General features: G+C 37.7%; 2 protein-coding genes across 2 annotated transcripts; one reads left to right on the forward strand and one right to left on the reverse strand.

The window, feature by feature from the left end:
* The first annotated feature begins 803 nt into the window (after positions 1-803).
* Positions 804-11582, forward strand: LOC145492443 (mitotic checkpoint protein BUB3-like). The gene is made up of 11 exons (XM_081471893.1): positions 804-1224; positions 1756-1886; positions 2724-2806; positions 3587-3678; positions 4035-4079; positions 4484-4522; positions 5588-5663; positions 8373-8529; positions 8913-8991; positions 9510-9610; positions 9704-11582. Exons 1-11 carry the CDS (start codon positions 1111-1113, stop codon positions 9762-9764), a joined length of 978 nt encoding a protein of 325 aa, XP_081328019.1. The 5' UTR covers positions 804-1110; the 3' UTR covers positions 9765-11582.
* On the reverse strand, positions 11407-19322 carry LOC145492434 (iron-sulfur cluster transfer protein NUBPL-like). The gene is made up of 11 exons (XM_081471882.1): positions 18654-19322; positions 17779-17926; positions 16487-16521; positions 15769-15859; positions 14981-15020; positions 14774-14831; positions 14417-14543; positions 13416-13501; positions 12767-12887; positions 12006-12088; positions 11407-11496 (listed from the first exon to the last, which is right to left on the reverse strand). Exons 1-11 carry the CDS (start codon positions 18774-18776, stop codon positions 11407-11409), a joined length of 1002 nt encoding a protein of 333 aa, XP_081328008.1. The 5' UTR covers positions 18777-19322.
* Between the last annotated feature and the right edge of the window lie 266 nt (positions 19323-19588).

Raw genomic sequence — 19588 nt, forward strand, 5'->3', positions numbered from 1 at the left:
CTGCAAATGTCATGCACCGTGCATTTTACTCACTTTCATACTGAATGTTTAATTAGTACACCGAACCCGATAAACATTCATCCACAGAAAAGCCCAAAGAGTTTTTGCAATTGCGCACTGCAACATTCAAACCATGCATTTTCTCCGTCGAAATTCTGTATTGTCCCACTTTCATTCTGCTCATAAATTTAAAGTTGGCGACATAGCACTTTTCTGGTATGCTCAGCCTCCAATAATTCGTCAACTTGACAACCATTTCAAAAGAAACATCGGATACTCTGAAGAGTTGAACATCGCTGTAATTGCAACTAAAACTTTCAGTCTAGCTCAAATAAAAAAACTTAAAAACAGCACAAAAAATAAATCTCGAATCTAACTTTCCACAACAGCTAATTTTGTCATTTCACTGCATATTTCACCGCCCTTTAAGACCAGTTCGCCATATTGAAACATTGCAACTCAAGGAGCTCGAGTTTTCTTTCCACTTCCGTGCAGATTACTTGACTGTTCTGGGGTTATGAATACTTAATTTAGGTGAGAAAAAACTATTCTACCAGTATAATGGGCAAAAAACAAATGCAAGTCGTGGTATATACCAAGTGACCCAGGCTATGAGATATTGACAGGAGTCTAGCAGGTCAATAAACTTGGTATTCTTTTCTATTATTTTCTTTTCTTTTCCTTTCTTTTCTTTTCTTTTCGTTTCTTTTCTTTTCTTTTCTTTTCTTTTCTTTTCTTTTCTGTCCCGTCCCGTCCCGTTCCGTCCCGTCCCGTTCTGTTCTTTTCGATTCGATTCGATTCGATTCTAATCTATTCGATTTATGTAAGGAAAGCGATTATCAACGGCAACTCACACACGCTCTCTCCGATTTTTTATTCCGGGTAGGGCTGCTGTAACACAAGGTAAGCCCATGCGAGTCGTCACTAGAAGTGTATAATCAAGGGCACTTGGATCATAAAAACAAGCCTTCGATTCTCTTATCGGAGGGATCATTGTCCAGTGCCCTCTCTTTCTCGCCCTCGGCGCATTGTGTCGAGACGGACTGGTGTCCAGAGCACTTAGTATCACAATGCATTGTGGTTATTGAGAAAGCGCGCACATTTTGCAAAATGGCGGACGGACCAAACGAATTTCAACTTGAACAACCACCTACTGATGGGATTTCGTCCGTCAAATTCAGCCCTAAATCAGCTTCCTTTTTGGTGGTGTCATCGTGGGATACCGTAAGCTTCTTTTCACGCTATGTACATTTACTTGTTAATGTACTGATTAACAGTCCTTGTACTTTCCCAGGGACACCCAAAGACCGTTTTCTCTTGAATGCTTTTAAACGCTGTTTCAGGCTATCTGGAGTACTTTTAACGCTCTGTAGGTTAATTTTAGGTTGCGCTAAAAAAAATTTATCTGTTCGGTTATTCTAGGGAAACTTGAGTATTCTCGAATTTACAAGGGCTTTTTTGTCCATTTCCCGAAAACCTTAGGTCTTATCGCCTTTCCGAAAATGATAGCTGACCTTTTTTCGGTACCCAAAACGACATTTTTAACAATCCGAAAACAGCAGACATTAAATTTCTCATATCACGAAAGTTCGAGGTGATAATTCTCTTAAGAAAATCAGAGGGGATTAAAGGCCTTCCGAACAGATCATTTACTGAAACGATCCGTTGGGTACTCCTGCTGAACGCGAGCTTACATGTTTTTGATTCATTCATCCTCAATTTTTTTAAGCTTATGTTTTACCAATCTTTTAACAGTCAGTCAGGCTCTATGATGTCCAGAACAACAACATGCGTCTTAAGTATAACCATTCTTATGCAGTGCTAGACTGCTGCTTCCAAGATGGTGTGCATACATTCAGTGGAGGACTTGACAATACCTTAAAAGTGTAAGTTCAAGTGGTTTGATATAGTCAAAAACGTGTCTGTAACTACGATGTTTCCTCTAAACTTGGCACCAGAAAAATAATTATTACCGGACATTTCTATTGATTACTGTTCCGGTGATGTGGTAAGATGAAACTACTAAATGTCTTTTAAATTAAATAATATCTTAATGTTTACAGGTAATTTGCCTGAAGAATTGTAAGACTGATTCTGGTTTTCCTTGCAAACTTCCACATTCTCAAGGTGCAAAGAAAAACAATTTTCAGGCTTGCTCTTTGGGCAAGCTGTATCCATGATGTACTAGCCTGAAAGACATTCTGACTAGACTCAAAAAAATTCCTCTCTTACAGTACTCCTGTAATGTGTTGTTCCAGAAAATATCCATACCCCTCCCACAGAAGGTTTTTTGGTTAGAAGCCTCCCACTCCTCCAGAAATTCCAGTTTGGCTTCATAATTTCTTTTAAAATTTTTCATGTTTGAACCCCCCCCCCCCCCCCCCCGTCCCTTGGGGTGGGTATGGATATTTTCTGAAAATGCACAATTTGAATTTCCCAAACATTTTCCCAAGAAACTTCACTTGCCTGTCAAGCAAGTGATGGACAGAATCCACTAACCCAACTTCAAATTCTTTTAGCTTTAGCTCTGGGTTATCGGACATGACTTTCTTTGCATGCTGTTTCTAGATAATTTCTGTGAAATAATACATGTCTGATTTAACAAAGGATGTCAGCAAAACAAATGAAACATGTGTAGGAGGAAATATTTCGTTACCCAGGTAAATCACCAGTGTTTTGGAGCTGAATCATGATCTAAGTTGCACTTTGCCCTATTTGTGTAGTGTGGACCTCAATACTTCAGCTGAGCAAGTTGTAGGGATGCACGATGAAGCAGTCAAATGTGTGGAATACTGTCCCCAATCTGGTAGGATTTTTTGCTGATGCATGTAATAAGAGTAATTAGGAAACACCCCTAAGAAAATATGTGTGCTGATTGGTTTAAAATCGTGTTTCTATAACTCGAAAGAAACACAGAACTAGCACGAGTTGTCGACGTAATGATGGCGCGAGCAAAGAGAAGTTACAGTTTGATAATCAAAGTTAACAAGCTGATTTCCTTTTTTTCGTCACTCTGTTTTCTAAAAGAAATAGAAAACATGTACTCCGTGTTTCTATCGGGTTATAGCTGTAGAAACAGAGGCCTGTGGCTCATGTTCCCACAGAATTTCCCGTTCTCCCAAACTTCCACTCATGTTTCTATAACTCAATAGAAACACGGAACATGTCTTCTATTTCTTAAGTAGAAGCTTATATATTATCTATGTCATTCAGTTAATTAGGGATCTGTGTACAGCAATTGAAAACATGAAAGTTAATCATTTTAACGGAACGTGTCACAATTAGCTGCAGTATGTTGAAAAAACTCTGTCACGTCTCCAATAATAAAGAGTCATCTTCTCTTGAGTTATTTTCCAATTTATAGATCTCTGGTGTTTGTATTGAGTATATCTAATCCAGATCATCAACAAGAATAAAGTAAAGTGACTGTTAAAAGTCAATGACATTATTTTATTTGGACATTTATTTAACATCTTACAGTTTTAACCTGGTAAAACACAGTTACTAATTCCAAAAATCAGCATTCCAATAAGCAAGGTTGCAAAAATTTAATGATACTGTTTTAACATTTTAATGATATCTCTAGGATTAGTTGTGACTGGCAGCTGGGATAAATTCATCAAACTTTGGGATCCAAGAACAAATCAGTGCACTGGAAAATATGAGCAGCCTGAAAAGGTCTTAAATTTTAAGTTATCCTTACACTTCAGATTCATTTAAATTTCTCAAGACACCTATTGATGTCAATATAAACATGAATCAATACTTGCTGTCTTTTTAGAAATACACATTTTATGCCATAAACCTAGAATGTCTGTTTATCATAGTATTGATTATAAATGTAAGTGTTTGGATTCTATACATGCTGTAATTGGATTAACCTCCATGGTTTATCAAAGAATATAAAACAAAAAACAGTTTTATTGATTTGTCGTGGGTTCATGTAAGTCTTACGTCCTTCTTAGTTCATTAATCACCTCTTGTAGCGTGGTTATGTTTCCCATAAGCTTATGCATGTCTGTTAATTGTTTTAGGTGTACACAATGGCATCATCCGATGAGCGTCTTGTCGTTGGCACAGTAAGGATTTGGTTTATATAACAATTTTGCGTTATACATGTAATTGATTTTATTATTTTATATTGTGTAGGTCCAGAAAATATCCATACCTCCCCCACGGAAGGGAATTTTTCTAAGTCCCCCCACCCCTCTGGAAATTCCGATTGAGCTTCATACATTTCTTTAAATTTTTTGGTCTTCCAGAACCCCCCACCCCCCAGGAAATTCCAATCCCTTCTGTGGGGGAAGTGTGGATATTTTCTGGAACTGAGCATTTGATTATTAAATACTATGTGTACATCATCTTTGATAAGAGCCTAGCAGATGTTTCAATCTACTCTTAACTTACACAGGGGCAGACTTGAGAGGTTCATTAACATTTACTGATGTTAATGTAGGTTTTATCTTGAAATGTTGTATTGCAGGCAGGACGGCGTGTGATGGTTTGGGACCTTAGGAATATGGTAAGAGCTAAAATATAATGTTGCTTTTTGTCTGACTGGACTGCAGTGAAACTGAGAACACTTCGCTTCTTAAAGAAAAGGAAAAATACTTTACCTGAACTACAAAATGATGATAGGTTTCACGGTGTGTTTAGTATGTCGTACACGGTAACCATCATCAAAATTAATTCATGAAGCTTCATCTGCATGCAAGTTTCTAACAATATTGTTATCTAACGACATGTGACAATCATTGTGCCTGCTTTTTGGTCAGCTGCCTCTCACTCTGCTGCTGTTGGCTAAATTCACGTAGACTCCCCTTCCCCTCTAAAATTTTTGCATGATTGAATATCCAAATGTTAATAGTTGATAGTAAATAATCATCTCTTCTTACATGGTTGTGTCTCACAAGGACTGGGAACTACCAAATTCACGAATTTGATTGGCTGAAATCAATATTGAAAGCGGTCTAGATTTTCCCATCTAGACCGGTATCTAGACTAGTTACATTTTGTGGTGAAAAAGTTGCAAACTAAAATGCAAAAATATTGGCTATTTTCTTCTAACAACATTTATTTATGGAAGTGCCAAAAAGCCTGATGAGAAAAAAAAGTATAGCTGATGAGCAAACTTTGGCAGAGTCAAGTTTGGCTCATCACCATACACAAGCAAAATGTCAGCTAGTACAAACCAGTTACATTAAATGAATTAAATTGTTCTTGTTTGCCATATACTAAACATCTTATTAACTGAGCTTAGTTGGTCTGTATGGGAGAATCTTGACCTCAGTCGTGTGTACAGACCTCATGGCGTTCGGTCTGTACTCACATTCTTGGTCAAGATTCTCCCATACAGACCTCCTGCTCGGTTAGTAAGAGCTAATTACTGACCAAGTGCAAGGGCCATACTGTAGAATATTGTTCTGAGGTCATGGCAGTACAGATAAGTGCAGTAAGGTCCTCACAAAAATATTCCCCAGCACAGCTCAAGCAAGCTAAGTTAGCAAGTTGTTTAAACCCTTAATAGATTGCTTTTGCATTCATACTGTTTCCTAATATTTTGTTATTGGTGCACAATTGTTTACAGCAATATGTACAACAAAGAAGAGAATCTAGTTTAAAATACCAAACAAGATGTATCCGTACATTCCCAAACAAACAAGGTAAGGGAAGAGCTCATTTCCACTCTGCAGCATATAATTTGATTCAAACAAGAAGTTTTTTAAGCAATAGACCACAAGGTTTTATGGTTTATAGGCTGATAAACCATGCAGGATGTTGGAAGAACATGAGGAGAATTCATGAATCATGAGCCGCAGGTGAGTGATTTACGAATTCTTCGAGTGTTCTTCCAACATCCCAAGTGGTTTTTCATGCCTCTAAACCATAAAAACCTGTGGCCTATTGCTTTTATATAATAATTCAGAAGACATGTGAAATTTCCATGAGTTTACTGGCACAATAAACCATAGCTGACAGACCAATCAGAATGCGCACATTCATTAAATTATTATATAAATACCTATACTCCGTGGATGAATGCCATAAGTGCACCAAGTCATACATCAACAGTTCTTGAACCAAATTTACTTAATTCCTCAATCAATCCAACCATCCATTATTTGTTTAGACATGTAACATCTATGAGCTGAAAGCCTGCTCAAAATACATACGAGCTAACTAAATATAATCTTTATCAAGCTAGTGAAGTAAATCAAGCAAGAAAAAAGGTAAATTTAGTTCTCAAACTCATTAATTATTCATGAGCTGATGACCCAATCAGCTCACATCAATTGGGTCAGGTGCATGTATGTTGATACCCAATGAACATACCGATCAAGACACGGTAGATTAGTTCAAAAACTGATCAAGACACTGATCAAGAAACTTGAATTTTAATCAGTCTTAATTATAATTCTAAATACAGCATTTTTCCCGCTTAAATCATTGCTTACAACAACAATACAGCAACATATTCCTTCTTAGACATCGTTACATTAATTGTACAGTTTTTGAATTTTCCTTTCTGGAAAACAACATCCGTTAAAGATTGATCCTGTTTCTCTGTGGTAAAACATGTAGTTGTACTAACAACACTTGGACCTAGGATCTTTGAAACTTTAGACACATTTTCCTCTGTAGGCTTTTCGTACTGCAACAATGCATTAGAACGATGCCCCGACCTTTCGCGAATCAATTTTTCTTCAACCCCAGAATTGAACAGGGAGGAAACACAAGTAACGCGCAAACTGTGAGCGGTTTTGCGTTTAAAGCCTGCCGCGTCGCACATGTCAGGCAAAATCTTGTTCAAGCTGTTGATGCCTACGGGCGCTTTATCGAATGCGAACCTAGTTTTTGATGGCTTAAAGTAAAATGCAGTAACTTCCTTTGCATGAGTCTCAACTAACCCTACATACAATCTGAATATCTCAACAAGGCACGGCTCGTGCTTTTCCTCAATAGAATGACAAACGTGCTTGACCACTCACGGCACATACTTTAGATCACAAAGACCTCCATGATAAGTTTTAGAGGCATTTTCTTCAAACTTAATAAAATTTGGACCAATTTCAAAGTTGTTTACAACAATATTTCTGTGATCTCCCCCCCGCAACCCAAAAACTTTTCCGTTGTAGAAATAGATCGTGTTCAATAACGACTTAGCTGATGTAGTTCCCAGCAATTTCTTTTGCCAGAATACTGCTTCTTCTTGCTCGCTCACAAACTCCTTTTCCTCTTTCTTACACTTAATGTGAAGCCCTTCTCGAACGCCATTCTTCATCTCGGCATCTAAGCAACGTCGGAAAAGGACAAACCTTCAAAAAATAACACACAAAATTAAAGTCCTGAAACAGTGCATTTTAAATTACTAACCAATTCGCTCTAAAAGTTGTCAAGTACCTTTTGTCACTAGCGTCTAGAGGATTCAAAGCTTCTGATCCATTTTTCTCCTCCAAATAACGCTTGAGGGCACAAATGATACCATAAACAGACTTCGGAGGGTATCTTTCACCGGACTTTTTAGCTACCTCCATCACAAATTTTGACAACCAATAGTTCAGCGACAGAGCGTCCATTCCAACAATATCTACACTCACAGCGGTAACATTGTGTAAATCGTAGTCCTTGAAGAGACCGCCACAATCTAATACCGGAACTTTAACCTCTCTCAACCTCTGCCATTCGGCAAAAATGTTCACAGCCCACTTGTTTTTATACTTAGTTGAAACTGCAACAGCATCATTCACCAAAACATTTTCTTGAGAAGAGGTTTTTGGACCTCGAAAACGTTCTGATCTCCACTCGATCTCCATCACGCGGCATAATGTTAATTTATTAAAAATTCAACCTTTAAAACTTGCCCACATGGCCGCATATAAAAGATTCATTTCATTTACCATATGAATAAAAAACAGACAATAGCCTATTGAGCACGCCTACTAATTACCTATTCTTCGAAAAAAATTCTCATGCTACTTTGAGAAGCCAGCTCAAAAACTCGTGCTTCGTTTTTCATCACGAGTTCCAAACACCTCGAAACAATAAAAGCACTCCGCCTTCGGCGTCGTGCTTTCATCTGTTTCTCGGTGTTTGGAACCCCTGATGAAAAACTCGCACTCGTTTTTGATCTATTACTTCAACAACAAGTGATTACTGCTTATGCTTCCTATGGCATTGACCCATAGAGTATTTTTATATATACTGAGATTTGTCTTCTTCCAGGTAAAAGTTTCCCATGAAAGGAAATATTATTTTATTTATTCCTCCTGGGTAAAAGTTTCCCTCAAAAGGAAGCCTGACAGTTTCTCAGACACACATGCTGACCATTGTATTATGAACTCGTTGTATGTGTTCTTGCTGTCACTACACAGGTTATGTCTTAAGCTCTATTGAGGGCAGAGTAGCTGTGGAATATTTTGACCCAAGCCCTGAAGTGCAGAAGAGGAAATATGCCTTTAAGTGTCATCGTATAAAAGAAGAAGGAATGGAAAATATATACCCTGTCAATGCAATATCCTTCCATAATGTGTGAGTGAAAGTATTTTTTACTGTTGATATAGCAGATTATTATATGGCAGGATAGTATTGAGGTAAATGTGGGTGTTCTGATTGGTTCTTTCTTGGCCAGGATTTTGCCATATTGACCATTCCATGGAAATGGTCATAAGCTGCTGGTCTTATTGCTATTGTGCCATTGCCACATTTTCTACAAACTCCCTGATATTTCATAGTCAATAGCACTTTCAAGTGACAAGCCACAGAAGTTGAATCTGATAGATATGAAGATGCCTATGATCAATCAGTCAGAACCATATTAAGTAATAAGTAGAAATTGTAGTAACATCATTTCTATTCAATTTAAACGATGCTTCATCTAAAGGAATTGAATGTTTACCTGCAAACAATTTCAGACACAACACATTTGCCACTGGTGGTTCAGATGGTTTTGTGAACATCTGGGATGGCTTCAACAAAAAGCGGCTTTGCCAGGTACAAGATACACCAATACGTATTTTTAGCACATTTTTTCCTCCTCTCAAGTAAAGACACATCCTTTGTGATAGTTCAGCATCATATGTGTAGAGCCAAAGAACTGGAGTGTGCATTATACAGGGCAGCATCCTTAGAATGGAAGTAATCAATGTATTTCAAGCATATTTGATCAAGACAAAGTATTATTTCTGGAAACCAAATGAACTGCCTTGCCTAGGAACACAGCATGTTGACCCTAACCAGGGCTCAAACCTGCTTGTTCTGGAATCCAGTACACTCACCATCAGGCTGCTGCAACTCCTAGGTAGGCTAAGGTAAAAGTAATTACTGAATTGTTGTAAAAGCCAGAGAGCAGCTAAGCAGTTTTTCCCACTCTTATTCTACCCTTTCAAAGCTGACTTGTAGGGTTAAAAATTCAGTATAGTCAAATGGTATAGTCAAATTTCTCCCCTAAGCCCTGTATTAACTTTTTTATCAGCTGATGTTGAACTCAACATTGTTACATTGTTTTTCAGTTCCATCGTTACCCAACCAGTATCTCTTCATTGAGTTTCAGTAATGATGGCAGCCTGCTGGCCATAGCTGCGTCATACATGTATGAGGAAGATGAAAAAGAGTAAGTTTATTATGTCCACTAAACGTGTTTTGAAGCCCTTGAGGCCCTTTTCCAATCAAATACAACTGACATATTGATCCTCTCTTTCTTTAGACACCCAGCAGATGCAATTTATATTCGGCGGGTTTCAGATGCGGAAACTAAACCCAAATGAATGTTGATTGTGATCAAGGAGTAAGGAGGGAAATCCGGGTGAACATAAACCAACAAACAGCTCTCTACCATTGTCGAACAAGATATTTTTAGACATCTTTTATTCTTGTGGTACACTTGCATTGGTTGAGATCTATTTTTATACACCATATACAAAGTATGATGTGTAAAACGTTTGACCTCTTCTCCATATGACTGCCAGGAGCTTTTTTGCAGCTTATCACTTTCTCAGCAAGGACATTAACAAGGCATTTCATGCTTCCTCATTAGTGAGCAGTGTTATTATTTCTTTGTTGATTAGCCTTATAAATAATATGTCAATTTTTTTCACTAGTTGGACAGTTATAGGCAATATTGTACAAATTGTTGTTGTTAGTGTACCATCTATAGTGAGTTAGTGACAGTTACCATTTCGCCCTGCATCAGCTAACTAATGATTCTGATTGTGAAAGTAACAAGCAAGTTATTAAGACAAAGTCCAATGGGAAATTGAGGAATTTCAGTTTTTACTCAACAAAAGGACCTTTCACCAGAATAACTGTGCTCGACTATAACTGTTGAAGAATGTAGTGACTAAGCATACAACAAAAAGCAGATTTTGCTAGGAAAATGATAGAGTATCATAAAAAAAAAAAGTTAGATAATACGGAAAAACTGGTAAGTAATCCAGATGCATACACAGGTTCTAGTTACATCCTCTGTACATGCATTATGCAGTTCAAGAAAATATCCATACCCCTTCCTCATGGAAGGGACTTTTTCTAAGACCACCCCACCCCTCTCAAAATTTCAGTTAAGCTTCATACATGTCTAAATCTTTTGGTCTGATAGACCCCCCACCCCACCCCCATGAACTTCCAATCCCTTCTGTGAGGGGAGTATGGAAATTTTCTTGAACTGCACATTGCGAGTCTATGTTTGAGTGAATAAATTAACATCACTATGGATTAGCTGGTTCATAGACCTGCAGTGCATTCTAAAGATAGTGAACTACATAGCTTTCTCCACACATTGCTGGCCTATGATGCTTGCCAGTTATATTGCATTCTGGACTACCCCCAATCCAATGAGTACCAAGGAGATCAGTGAATGACCTGTACACCTTCTCCACTGTCAGGACTTGGATCAATATGACAGATCTTATTCAGATGAGCCCTTGCTTGACCAGATAAGACTACTGAGGGAGACTACTCACAGTCCTTGTTAACTCATAGAGTGAGTCTCAAACACAAATTTGTTGAGCAGAAAAATACTTGTTTGATCTTTGTCTTGTCTTCATAAGATAATGAAGCTTCTTTCACTCGAAGAGTAAGTAGTTAAGGCTAATTTGACAAAACAATGACAAAATATTGTCAACAAGATGGGTGCTAGCAAATTGTCAGCACTATGATGATAACATTGGATAGCCAACTCTCTTGAGCCCAAGAGGGAATTTCTGCTTTCTCTTCAACTGCTATAAAGTGGTGTCTACTTCCAACAGACACATCTGGACTAGCACAAGAAGTGGGCTAGCATACATTTGCTCTGGCTGGCTGTCTCCAAGGTGTTGCATTTTCATAGTGGCCCTTCATAGCCAAGCAAAGCCAATCATCAGAATTTGATCTTGGCTACTCACTGTTTTGAGAAATGGTAGCTAGTTACTGTCATCTTGCAGGTTCTTGTACAGGAAATGGGTCACTGTGTGGGGAAAGTTTTTCCAAGATGCGGCTAGCAATTGCTTTGTAAGCAGAAGTCTGTTTAATTCAAATAAGATGAAATGAATTATCAATAGTCTGCATATAAGGTTTGCTTTATTAAATTATGTCAATAGAAAGCCTCAGGTCCATTGTTGTATTAATTCGTCTGCAGCTTTGAGCTCCCTGTGTTGATATTGCTGGGGGTTTTCGGGGAAGGGTTAGGAAGGGGCTTTAAGATGTCATTACAGTATTCAGGAGTAGCTTGTTTGATCGATGTTTGAATTAAATTTACAACCTGTCTTCAGGTGTATAGGTGAATGACCTGCTTGTGTAGAAATTCACGAAGTAGCATGGCAAAGGTTCCTCAGAGCAAACTTGAACAACTATTTTGGGGAGAAGAAGTACAGGATTGTATGTCAAGAAATCAAAATTGCAATTCTGGTAGAATTATCAAGTATCAAATTATATTACATACCACTTTATACACTTGGTGAAAACTTATAAAGAGAATTGAAACTTTGAAGTCAGGAATTTTTTTGATCGTTTTCTTGAGTTACTAAAATTACCTGAGGACTGTCTGGTTGAGAAACTACAATGGGTTTTCCAGAATCTGATGTTTCTCTTATGTTGATATGGAGGGGAATATCACCTGAGAACAAAGTTATTATAAGTAACAATGACTCCAAGAACATTAAGTTTATATAGAGCTTTCACTGAAATATTTTCATATGACATCTAACAATGAAACTGTTTCTTGCAAAAGTCTGCAAGGGAGCAACATTGCAAAATCAATGAAGTCAGAAGGCAATGGTGCTCTCTTACATACCAACATTGACCAACGACCGACATTTCAAGTTGAATTTACTACTCTCTTTAGTATGCTGTTTATTGACAAATTAAGAAATGACAGGTTCCAAAGGAAAACACTCAGTTTTGTTTTCTGAGAATTTCAATGAAATGTTTCTCGAGACTGTACCAAGGGAAAAAGTCAGAAAATTATGCTTCTTATGCAAGATCAATATTTTCGTAGTAAAGGAAATATGGTAAAGTTACCATTAATTAGGTAAGGTAAAGTCTGCATACGAGCCAAGAGGCCCATCAGGCCAGTGCTTATCTCCGGTTTCAGTAGCATGAAGTGACTTGGATGGGATGCCAGTCCATCGCAGAGTTACTATAACTAACTTTTTTTCAGTCAACCAGTAAGCAAACTCAGGACTGCATCAGCAGAATGTCAGTCCTTGCCCTTGTCTGTACAGACCAACATTTTCTCTGTACAGCCATCACACTTGGTTAATACATCTGTCATGTAACATGCACTATACTGTACCTAAGAGCTCCAAGTCCATTTCCTTGGCAACATCTTTGGCTCCATCTTGTCCAAATAAGTAGGCCTTGTGCTGACATTGTGGACACACATAGTGGCTCATATTTTGGACTAGTCCAAGAACCTTTAAGTAAGTATATAAAATTGAAAGACAAGTCAGTGCTTCCAAAATTGAAGCTTTGTCTTCTAAACTCATATGAGTGTTTGCAGTAGGTTATCAGTGGTGGATCCAGACCTTGAGCTAAGGGGGGCCGGGGGAGGGCAGGTTTTTTGCTTGCACTGCTGGCTTTTCTTCCTTCTATGATTTTTTCTTTTTTTACCCAGAATAAGGGAGAGGGGCCGGGCATCTCCCCTAGATCCGCTACTGGTTGTGAAACAAGATAACATGACATTGCTGTCATAGTTTCATTTGTCCTGTTACAAAACGGCAGACTTCCAATCAACAAATGTCAATAGCATGTTATTTTCCAAGTCCCATTTTGCCTCTTAGCCCTTCCACAAAATGTCTGACACTCTCCTCTCAATATACAATATTTTGAGTGGCATGAAATAAATTATGTAAAACTGATTTTATTTTTATTGGAAAGATTTTACACCCAATACTCATTTTGAAAAAGAAACAAAAGCAACTTAGAAATTGTTTCACTCTTACCGGAACTTTGACCTTTCTGAACATTTCTGCTCCTCTGCGAGCATCAAGCAATGCAATGTCTTGAGGAGTGGTAACTATCACAGCACCTGTACAATAATCAAAACAGTTAAACCCTTCCATCTCAAGAAAGCCTTAGTCTTATGAGCTTAATAATACACTTGAAAAAATTTCTCAATTCTGATTGGCCAAAAAGGAGTGCAGTTTTCATGTAACACCACAACAAATTTGAAACACCAGTGCAAATTACGACAAGGATATCCAAAGTTAATACAAAGAAAATAGAAGACTACCGACAGTAATCTGAGGTATTTCGAAGGTGGTTGAAGTTTACCCAAAACCTTCTGAAGATCGCTAAAGGTAAATGGATGTTTTCAAAGAACTTCCAAGGATCACCCAAACCTTTCCAAATACCTCTGATAATCATCTGAACCCTCCTGAAGATTTCTGAAAATTTCCAAAGATTGTCAAAGATCACCCAAAGCTTGTGGGAGACTTTCCAACATTGTTGGTAGTTTTGAAGTATTTGGAATACCAGACACACCGAAGCCTGCCTAAGGAAACAATGTGTAGACAAAGACCTTAAATAGTGTATCATTTTACAAGTAATCACATGATTATTCTTGTGCAATTTGGAATAAATAAGCACTTGTAAATATTTCAGACTACAAATTGCACTCGCCCTATGGGCTCATGCAATCTTGTAAGCCTTTGAATGATCTACTCATGCTTATTTATTCCAAATTGCACTTGAAATCATGGGATTACCTATACTAATATACTTGAATTACCATGCAAAACATAACTTTCTTAATTTGTTCTTAATTTGTACGTTGAATGTTTCTAATCAGTAATCTTGCCAATTTTTTGAAACAAAATTTCAGATGCATTGTAAATGTTTGTGAAAACAAAACAGCACTTGTAAGATATAGTGTAAAATAGTCTATCCTTATACACAGTATTTTCCTTTGGATCATTCATTCCATTTCATGTTTAAAACTGACCTGAAATGGGTATTGACTGTGAGATTGACAGTTGGGTGTCTCCTGTCCCAGGTGGCATGTCAATCACAAGGATATCAAGCTCACCCCATGCCACTTGCCGTAAGAGCTTTTCAACAGCAGACATGACCTTTAATTTGCAAATTTCAAAAGAAAAATCAATATTTGATTCCATTGATTGAACATCACTGAACAAAGAGATGAATGACTTGTTTTGCCAGGTAACGTCTGCAAATGCAGACAAATTTCAGTCTTGTTTCTCTTTGCATATTTCACAGTCAAGTGATGAACACAAGTCAGAAAGGTGAACTGTGAGTCTTCAATTCTGCTAAGGCTGAAGACACTGTACAGTTAACACACCATTAATCCTCTCCAAACAATTGGTGCACCTTCCTCCACTAGGAATCCCATGGACATACTGCAATTGGAACATGACAGGAGTCAAGTTGTATACAGTATCATACCTTCTCTATTCAAATTAGTTGTTTGTGAATGAGGCAAAGATTGTGTAAAGAATGGCATCAGCATATGTGCCTTTGTGGAATTATTTTAAGGAAGCATTCTTACCAGGGAATGCCAAAATTGACCAAAGGCTTCATCTGGTCTTCTGTCAATACCAAAAATAACCATTAACATTTGATATTTATATTGTAAACATTATGATATTTGTAGAAAGAAAAACAGGGCATATTAGAGCCTGTAATCGGCTACTATCCTTGTAACCCTGCCACACTTATCTACATCTTTCCCAAATTACTTCCGTGTTCATTTTAGGTAGGGACAAAACTCTGACCGGATCAACTGTCATTGCTGATTTAAATAGGATGACAACCATTCAAGAACAAGCCATAAACAAAAATAGTTACTCATTCGTATTTAAATCAGAAATCCAAGTTGAGCAAGTCTGAGTTTTGTATTTCGCTCCGTATGTAAGATCTTTCTCTCTAATTTTCATTTTAAGGTCTATTGGTGACATTTGGCAAAATATAAATGTATGAAAATTGAGAAACGGAATATCAATAATCAGCCAGGACACTGTCCCTTTAAACAAAAATGTCTCTTTCCATGTTAAAATTCACAGTCATGTAACCCTTTCTCTGCTGTAAAAACAGATATTCAAATGTGATTTAAACAACATTATTCCTATTTTCATGATTTGAAGTTTCTACTATTCTTAAAACTACAGAGTTGTACATTATAAAACACTAACTGAAGACTGAAGGAAATTTCTTATCTGCAGATTTCCCCTCTGTCCTTCCTTCAACACCACCACCACCACCACCCCCCACACCCCACACCCCACCCCCACGTAGCCTACCTAGTTGCACCCCTCAACAATGATCAAATTAACTTACGTTTTGTCAGCTCTGGTTGTCCATTAAGATTCATCATCCTTGGTATAGATGGTCCATAAATATCTGCATCAAGAAGTCCAACATGCAGCGACTAAGGACAACACACAATGTGTTTAACAAAACTGTTCCAAATAAAAGAATGTCAAAAAATTCTTAATTGGGAGTTTAAGAAACCAGGACGCAATGCCGAAGACAACGTCGATTAAAAAATGATTTTATATTTTAACTATGAATCTTGTGATACTCTAAACTCATTTTCCTTTGTTCCTTAGTGTCAAAACTATCACGAAAGTGACTCTGGGACACAGCGAAACATTTGAAATAAAAAATGAACTGTTGTGTTTCACATTCTCTGGACAATGCAGAATTTAGTCATTTCACATTGTTTTGCAGAGGACGGCAAAGAAAGATACCAAGAATGATAACACACATGCACAGCCATTGTTCTGGTCATTAAACCTTAGTAATGTTGCTGTTGCCGTCATGGTTTTCTTAAACCCCCTAATATCATCTGAAGGAGAACACCCTCTAATAATAATTCTTATTCCCTCTCTCAAAATCTAACTCCTCGCCCCCTCCCCCCAAGGAAAAAAAACATGACTCAGGTAAGAACAAAAAAGAAAGATTAATGAGCAAATTTTCCAAGACAACTGATATCTAGATCTCTGTACCATGGTTCAACAGTACAGTTTAAATTTTAATGCCACTTGATACAAACCTGATTACTTGCTTGCATTCCTAAAGCCAAGTTTACTGCAAAAATCAGCAACAAAAACAAATCAGCAAGTGGGAATTCAGTTATTACTGATAACTTCATTTTGAAGTTCTTGAAATCAAAAACTGCAGTGCTAATTCATTCACAATATCAATCAAACAGTGGCTGCTTTCCATTATGCCAAAACCTCTAGAACTTTTGGTTGGAAATCAAATGGAAGAGTTCAGTATGACTGGAAATTTCCAAAAAAAGGACCACCTTTGAAGGAGGTTCACTCAAACTGACCAAACCAATCAGTCAAAAATGTGTTTTTCAAACCCATTCATTGCCGTACTTCTCTTCAATAGATTTCCACTTACAAAGAAGATTGAGGAAAGGGCCATTCTTCTCAGTTGGCCTGATTTAATTGGAAATGTGATTCCAGTAAGTGTATTTACAGAACCTAACCTCCACTGAACACTTTAACTCTAACGCTAACTATCCAGGTTATTTAAAAGATATGTCCCCTGTATGGCCTTCATCCTACAATTTGCACGGTAATCATATTCTGACCCTTCACAACCCAGAAACAACGACTTATGGTCTGCACTCCTTTTCATATGTAGCTAATAAAATATGGAACTCTCTCCCAGACACTTACAAAACATTAAATTTTCTACAATTCAAGCAGGAGATCCTTAAATATAAAGCCTTTCCACAGTAGATCTATAAGTTATATTTCCCTCTGCATGCATAATACTGTATATTGTATATAGTTTATAAATAATAATGAATTGTAATATAGCATGTTCTATTTATTTATTTTATTATTAGTATTATTATTATTATTATTATTTTCTTCTTTTTGTAACTTATGTTCTCGAAGATATTAGCTCTACAGCTACTCTGTAAATTTCAAGCATAGGGTATATGTATGTAGGTATGTATAGCACTCAAACACTTACAGATTGGACATCTTTCCCTCAAAGCAATCAAGGCTCTATCTGCCATGCATGGTCACACAGGGAAGCAACATTGCAATTTTTGCAAATGTGGGGCTGCCAGTGGAGCAAGTTTGTTTGAAAAGTCTTTATATGCTTTATGTAGCGTAATCAGGAAATTAAATATAAACAATAAAAGATGTACACATCTTAAAAACTGAAGGACAAAATTGCCTTTGGCAATCCCCACTCCTTGGCATAACAGGTCAACAATGAGAGAAATGATCAGATTCTACATTCTCCTTAATCAAATTATATAATGTTTATGAAAATGAGGAAGGAGAATTTTTCTGCTTTCTTTGAAATCTCCTATACCTGAGGTTGTAGACTTGCCAACCCCTCCCTTGCCAGATGCCACCACTATCACATGCTTGACTCCAGCTATTGGCCTCTTTTTTGGGAGGCCACGAGCCATTTGTTGCTTCTGATGTTGTTCTAATGACTTACTCCTGCCTCCAATGCCCTACAAAACAGAAAAGGAGTGGGGGGTCTCCCTATAATGGCCTACACTGGGAGGCTCCACCAGAATGGGGTACCTTTTTCAGGCTTCAGGTATATAAAAAGGTTGGGGTTTCACAAGTTGAGGTATATGAAGGGGGTAGGGAAATTTGTCATTTAGGTATTTATAAGGGCCTTTAATTAAAATATTTAAAACAGATGCACCTTATGGCTGTATCTGGCAATGCCTGATGTTTTATGCTTGATGTTTTCCCCTGATCTTGTTCAAGAACTTCATAATTTCCAAGGGTTTAGAAAAGGGACACAGTAAAATTGAGTAGGTATGTGAAAGGGACCTTTTGTGTCAAAATGGTATACAAAAGGGTAAGGGATTCGACCTCGGGGTTGGGCTTCCTCCTATAAAACTTTGTAGAGTACGCCCTCCCCCCTGGGTTGCTGAACCAGCGAAAGGTAGATGAAAACGGCACTTTTTTGCATCTCCAATATAAATTGTTAGGCCACCATGAGCTCTCACGAGCAGAAACTTAAAAGAAACAAGATTACATGATTAAATGATCAACAGGTTCCCAGTCACATCTTACAAGTTATGACCCATGTCGGTCAGAATCTGTAAGGCTTGGGTGCGCAAGGACCCAATCAAACTAGCCTCATCCAGGCGTTCAATTAGTTGGGGCGCAGTGCGACAAACGACGGGCGAAAAAATAGGGGAGAAGCGCAGACAAAATACCTACCAATGGGTGTTCATGAGTGGAAGCTAGTGTTACTCTCGTGTGAATTGTTGCTCTACGATTGGACACCTTAAGAAAAGAAGACCATACTGACCGCACCAGAAATTTTTGCGCCACGGCCGCCATATTTGTTGTTTCATGGAGAGACTATACCCAGTTTTCGCTCGGAATCAAAGCGAGAAACTTCAACTCTCAAAACAAAACAGACCAGAAATTCGTTTGTTTTTTATTTCATTGTTTCGCAGACTTAACTCTTATTTCCTCTCAATATCTTTTTAGTCTACTTTCTTTCATCCCTTCAAGGTCCTTCACCCTCCAGCTCTCTGCATTGTTCACATCCGGGGATGCCGGATAGGGGGAGGGAGTCGGGATACAGCTACCCTGGTCCCAGAGGTTTTTCTTGATTTTTCTCGTCTCTTCATTTTTCTCCGCATGAAGAGCGAAAAGAAGAAAAATCAAGAAAAACCTCTGGGACCATGTTAGGGTACAGCTGTTTTACAAAAATATCCATGTAACTGATAGTTGAGATCTGCAAAAATTACTGATAGCTGAGAAATGGTCTGAGAACTAGAAATCGATGAAAATTGAACTGATAATCAACAGGAGTCTTGAAAACTCCTGATCATTAGGGGTATCTCCCTACGGGGGTCTACTTTACATACCGAATTCTGAACTCCTGTTGTTATTTCGATATTTCTCTATACATGTGCACTGTCTACATCTATATAAGAAAAGTTGGTTAACATTTTAAGACATCACACCGACTTAAAAATTTTATCGATTTTGTTGTTAGGTTTTCTTTACGGTGAAGATCTATGAAACGGTGCAACGTCACAACGAGTATCTAGAGTGACTGAAGAAAAATTGGACCTCGGAACACAGGCCTCTTTAAGGGCAAAAAATAAAGAACAGTTGAGATAAGTGTTCTTAATAAGCTA

The sequence above is a fragment of the Orbicella franksi genome, chromosome 1, assembly GCF_964199315.1.
Source record: "Orbicella franksi chromosome 1, jaOrbFran1.1, whole genome shotgun sequence".
Taxonomy (NCBI): domain Eukaryota; kingdom Metazoa; phylum Cnidaria; class Anthozoa; order Scleractinia; family Merulinidae; genus Orbicella; species Orbicella franksi.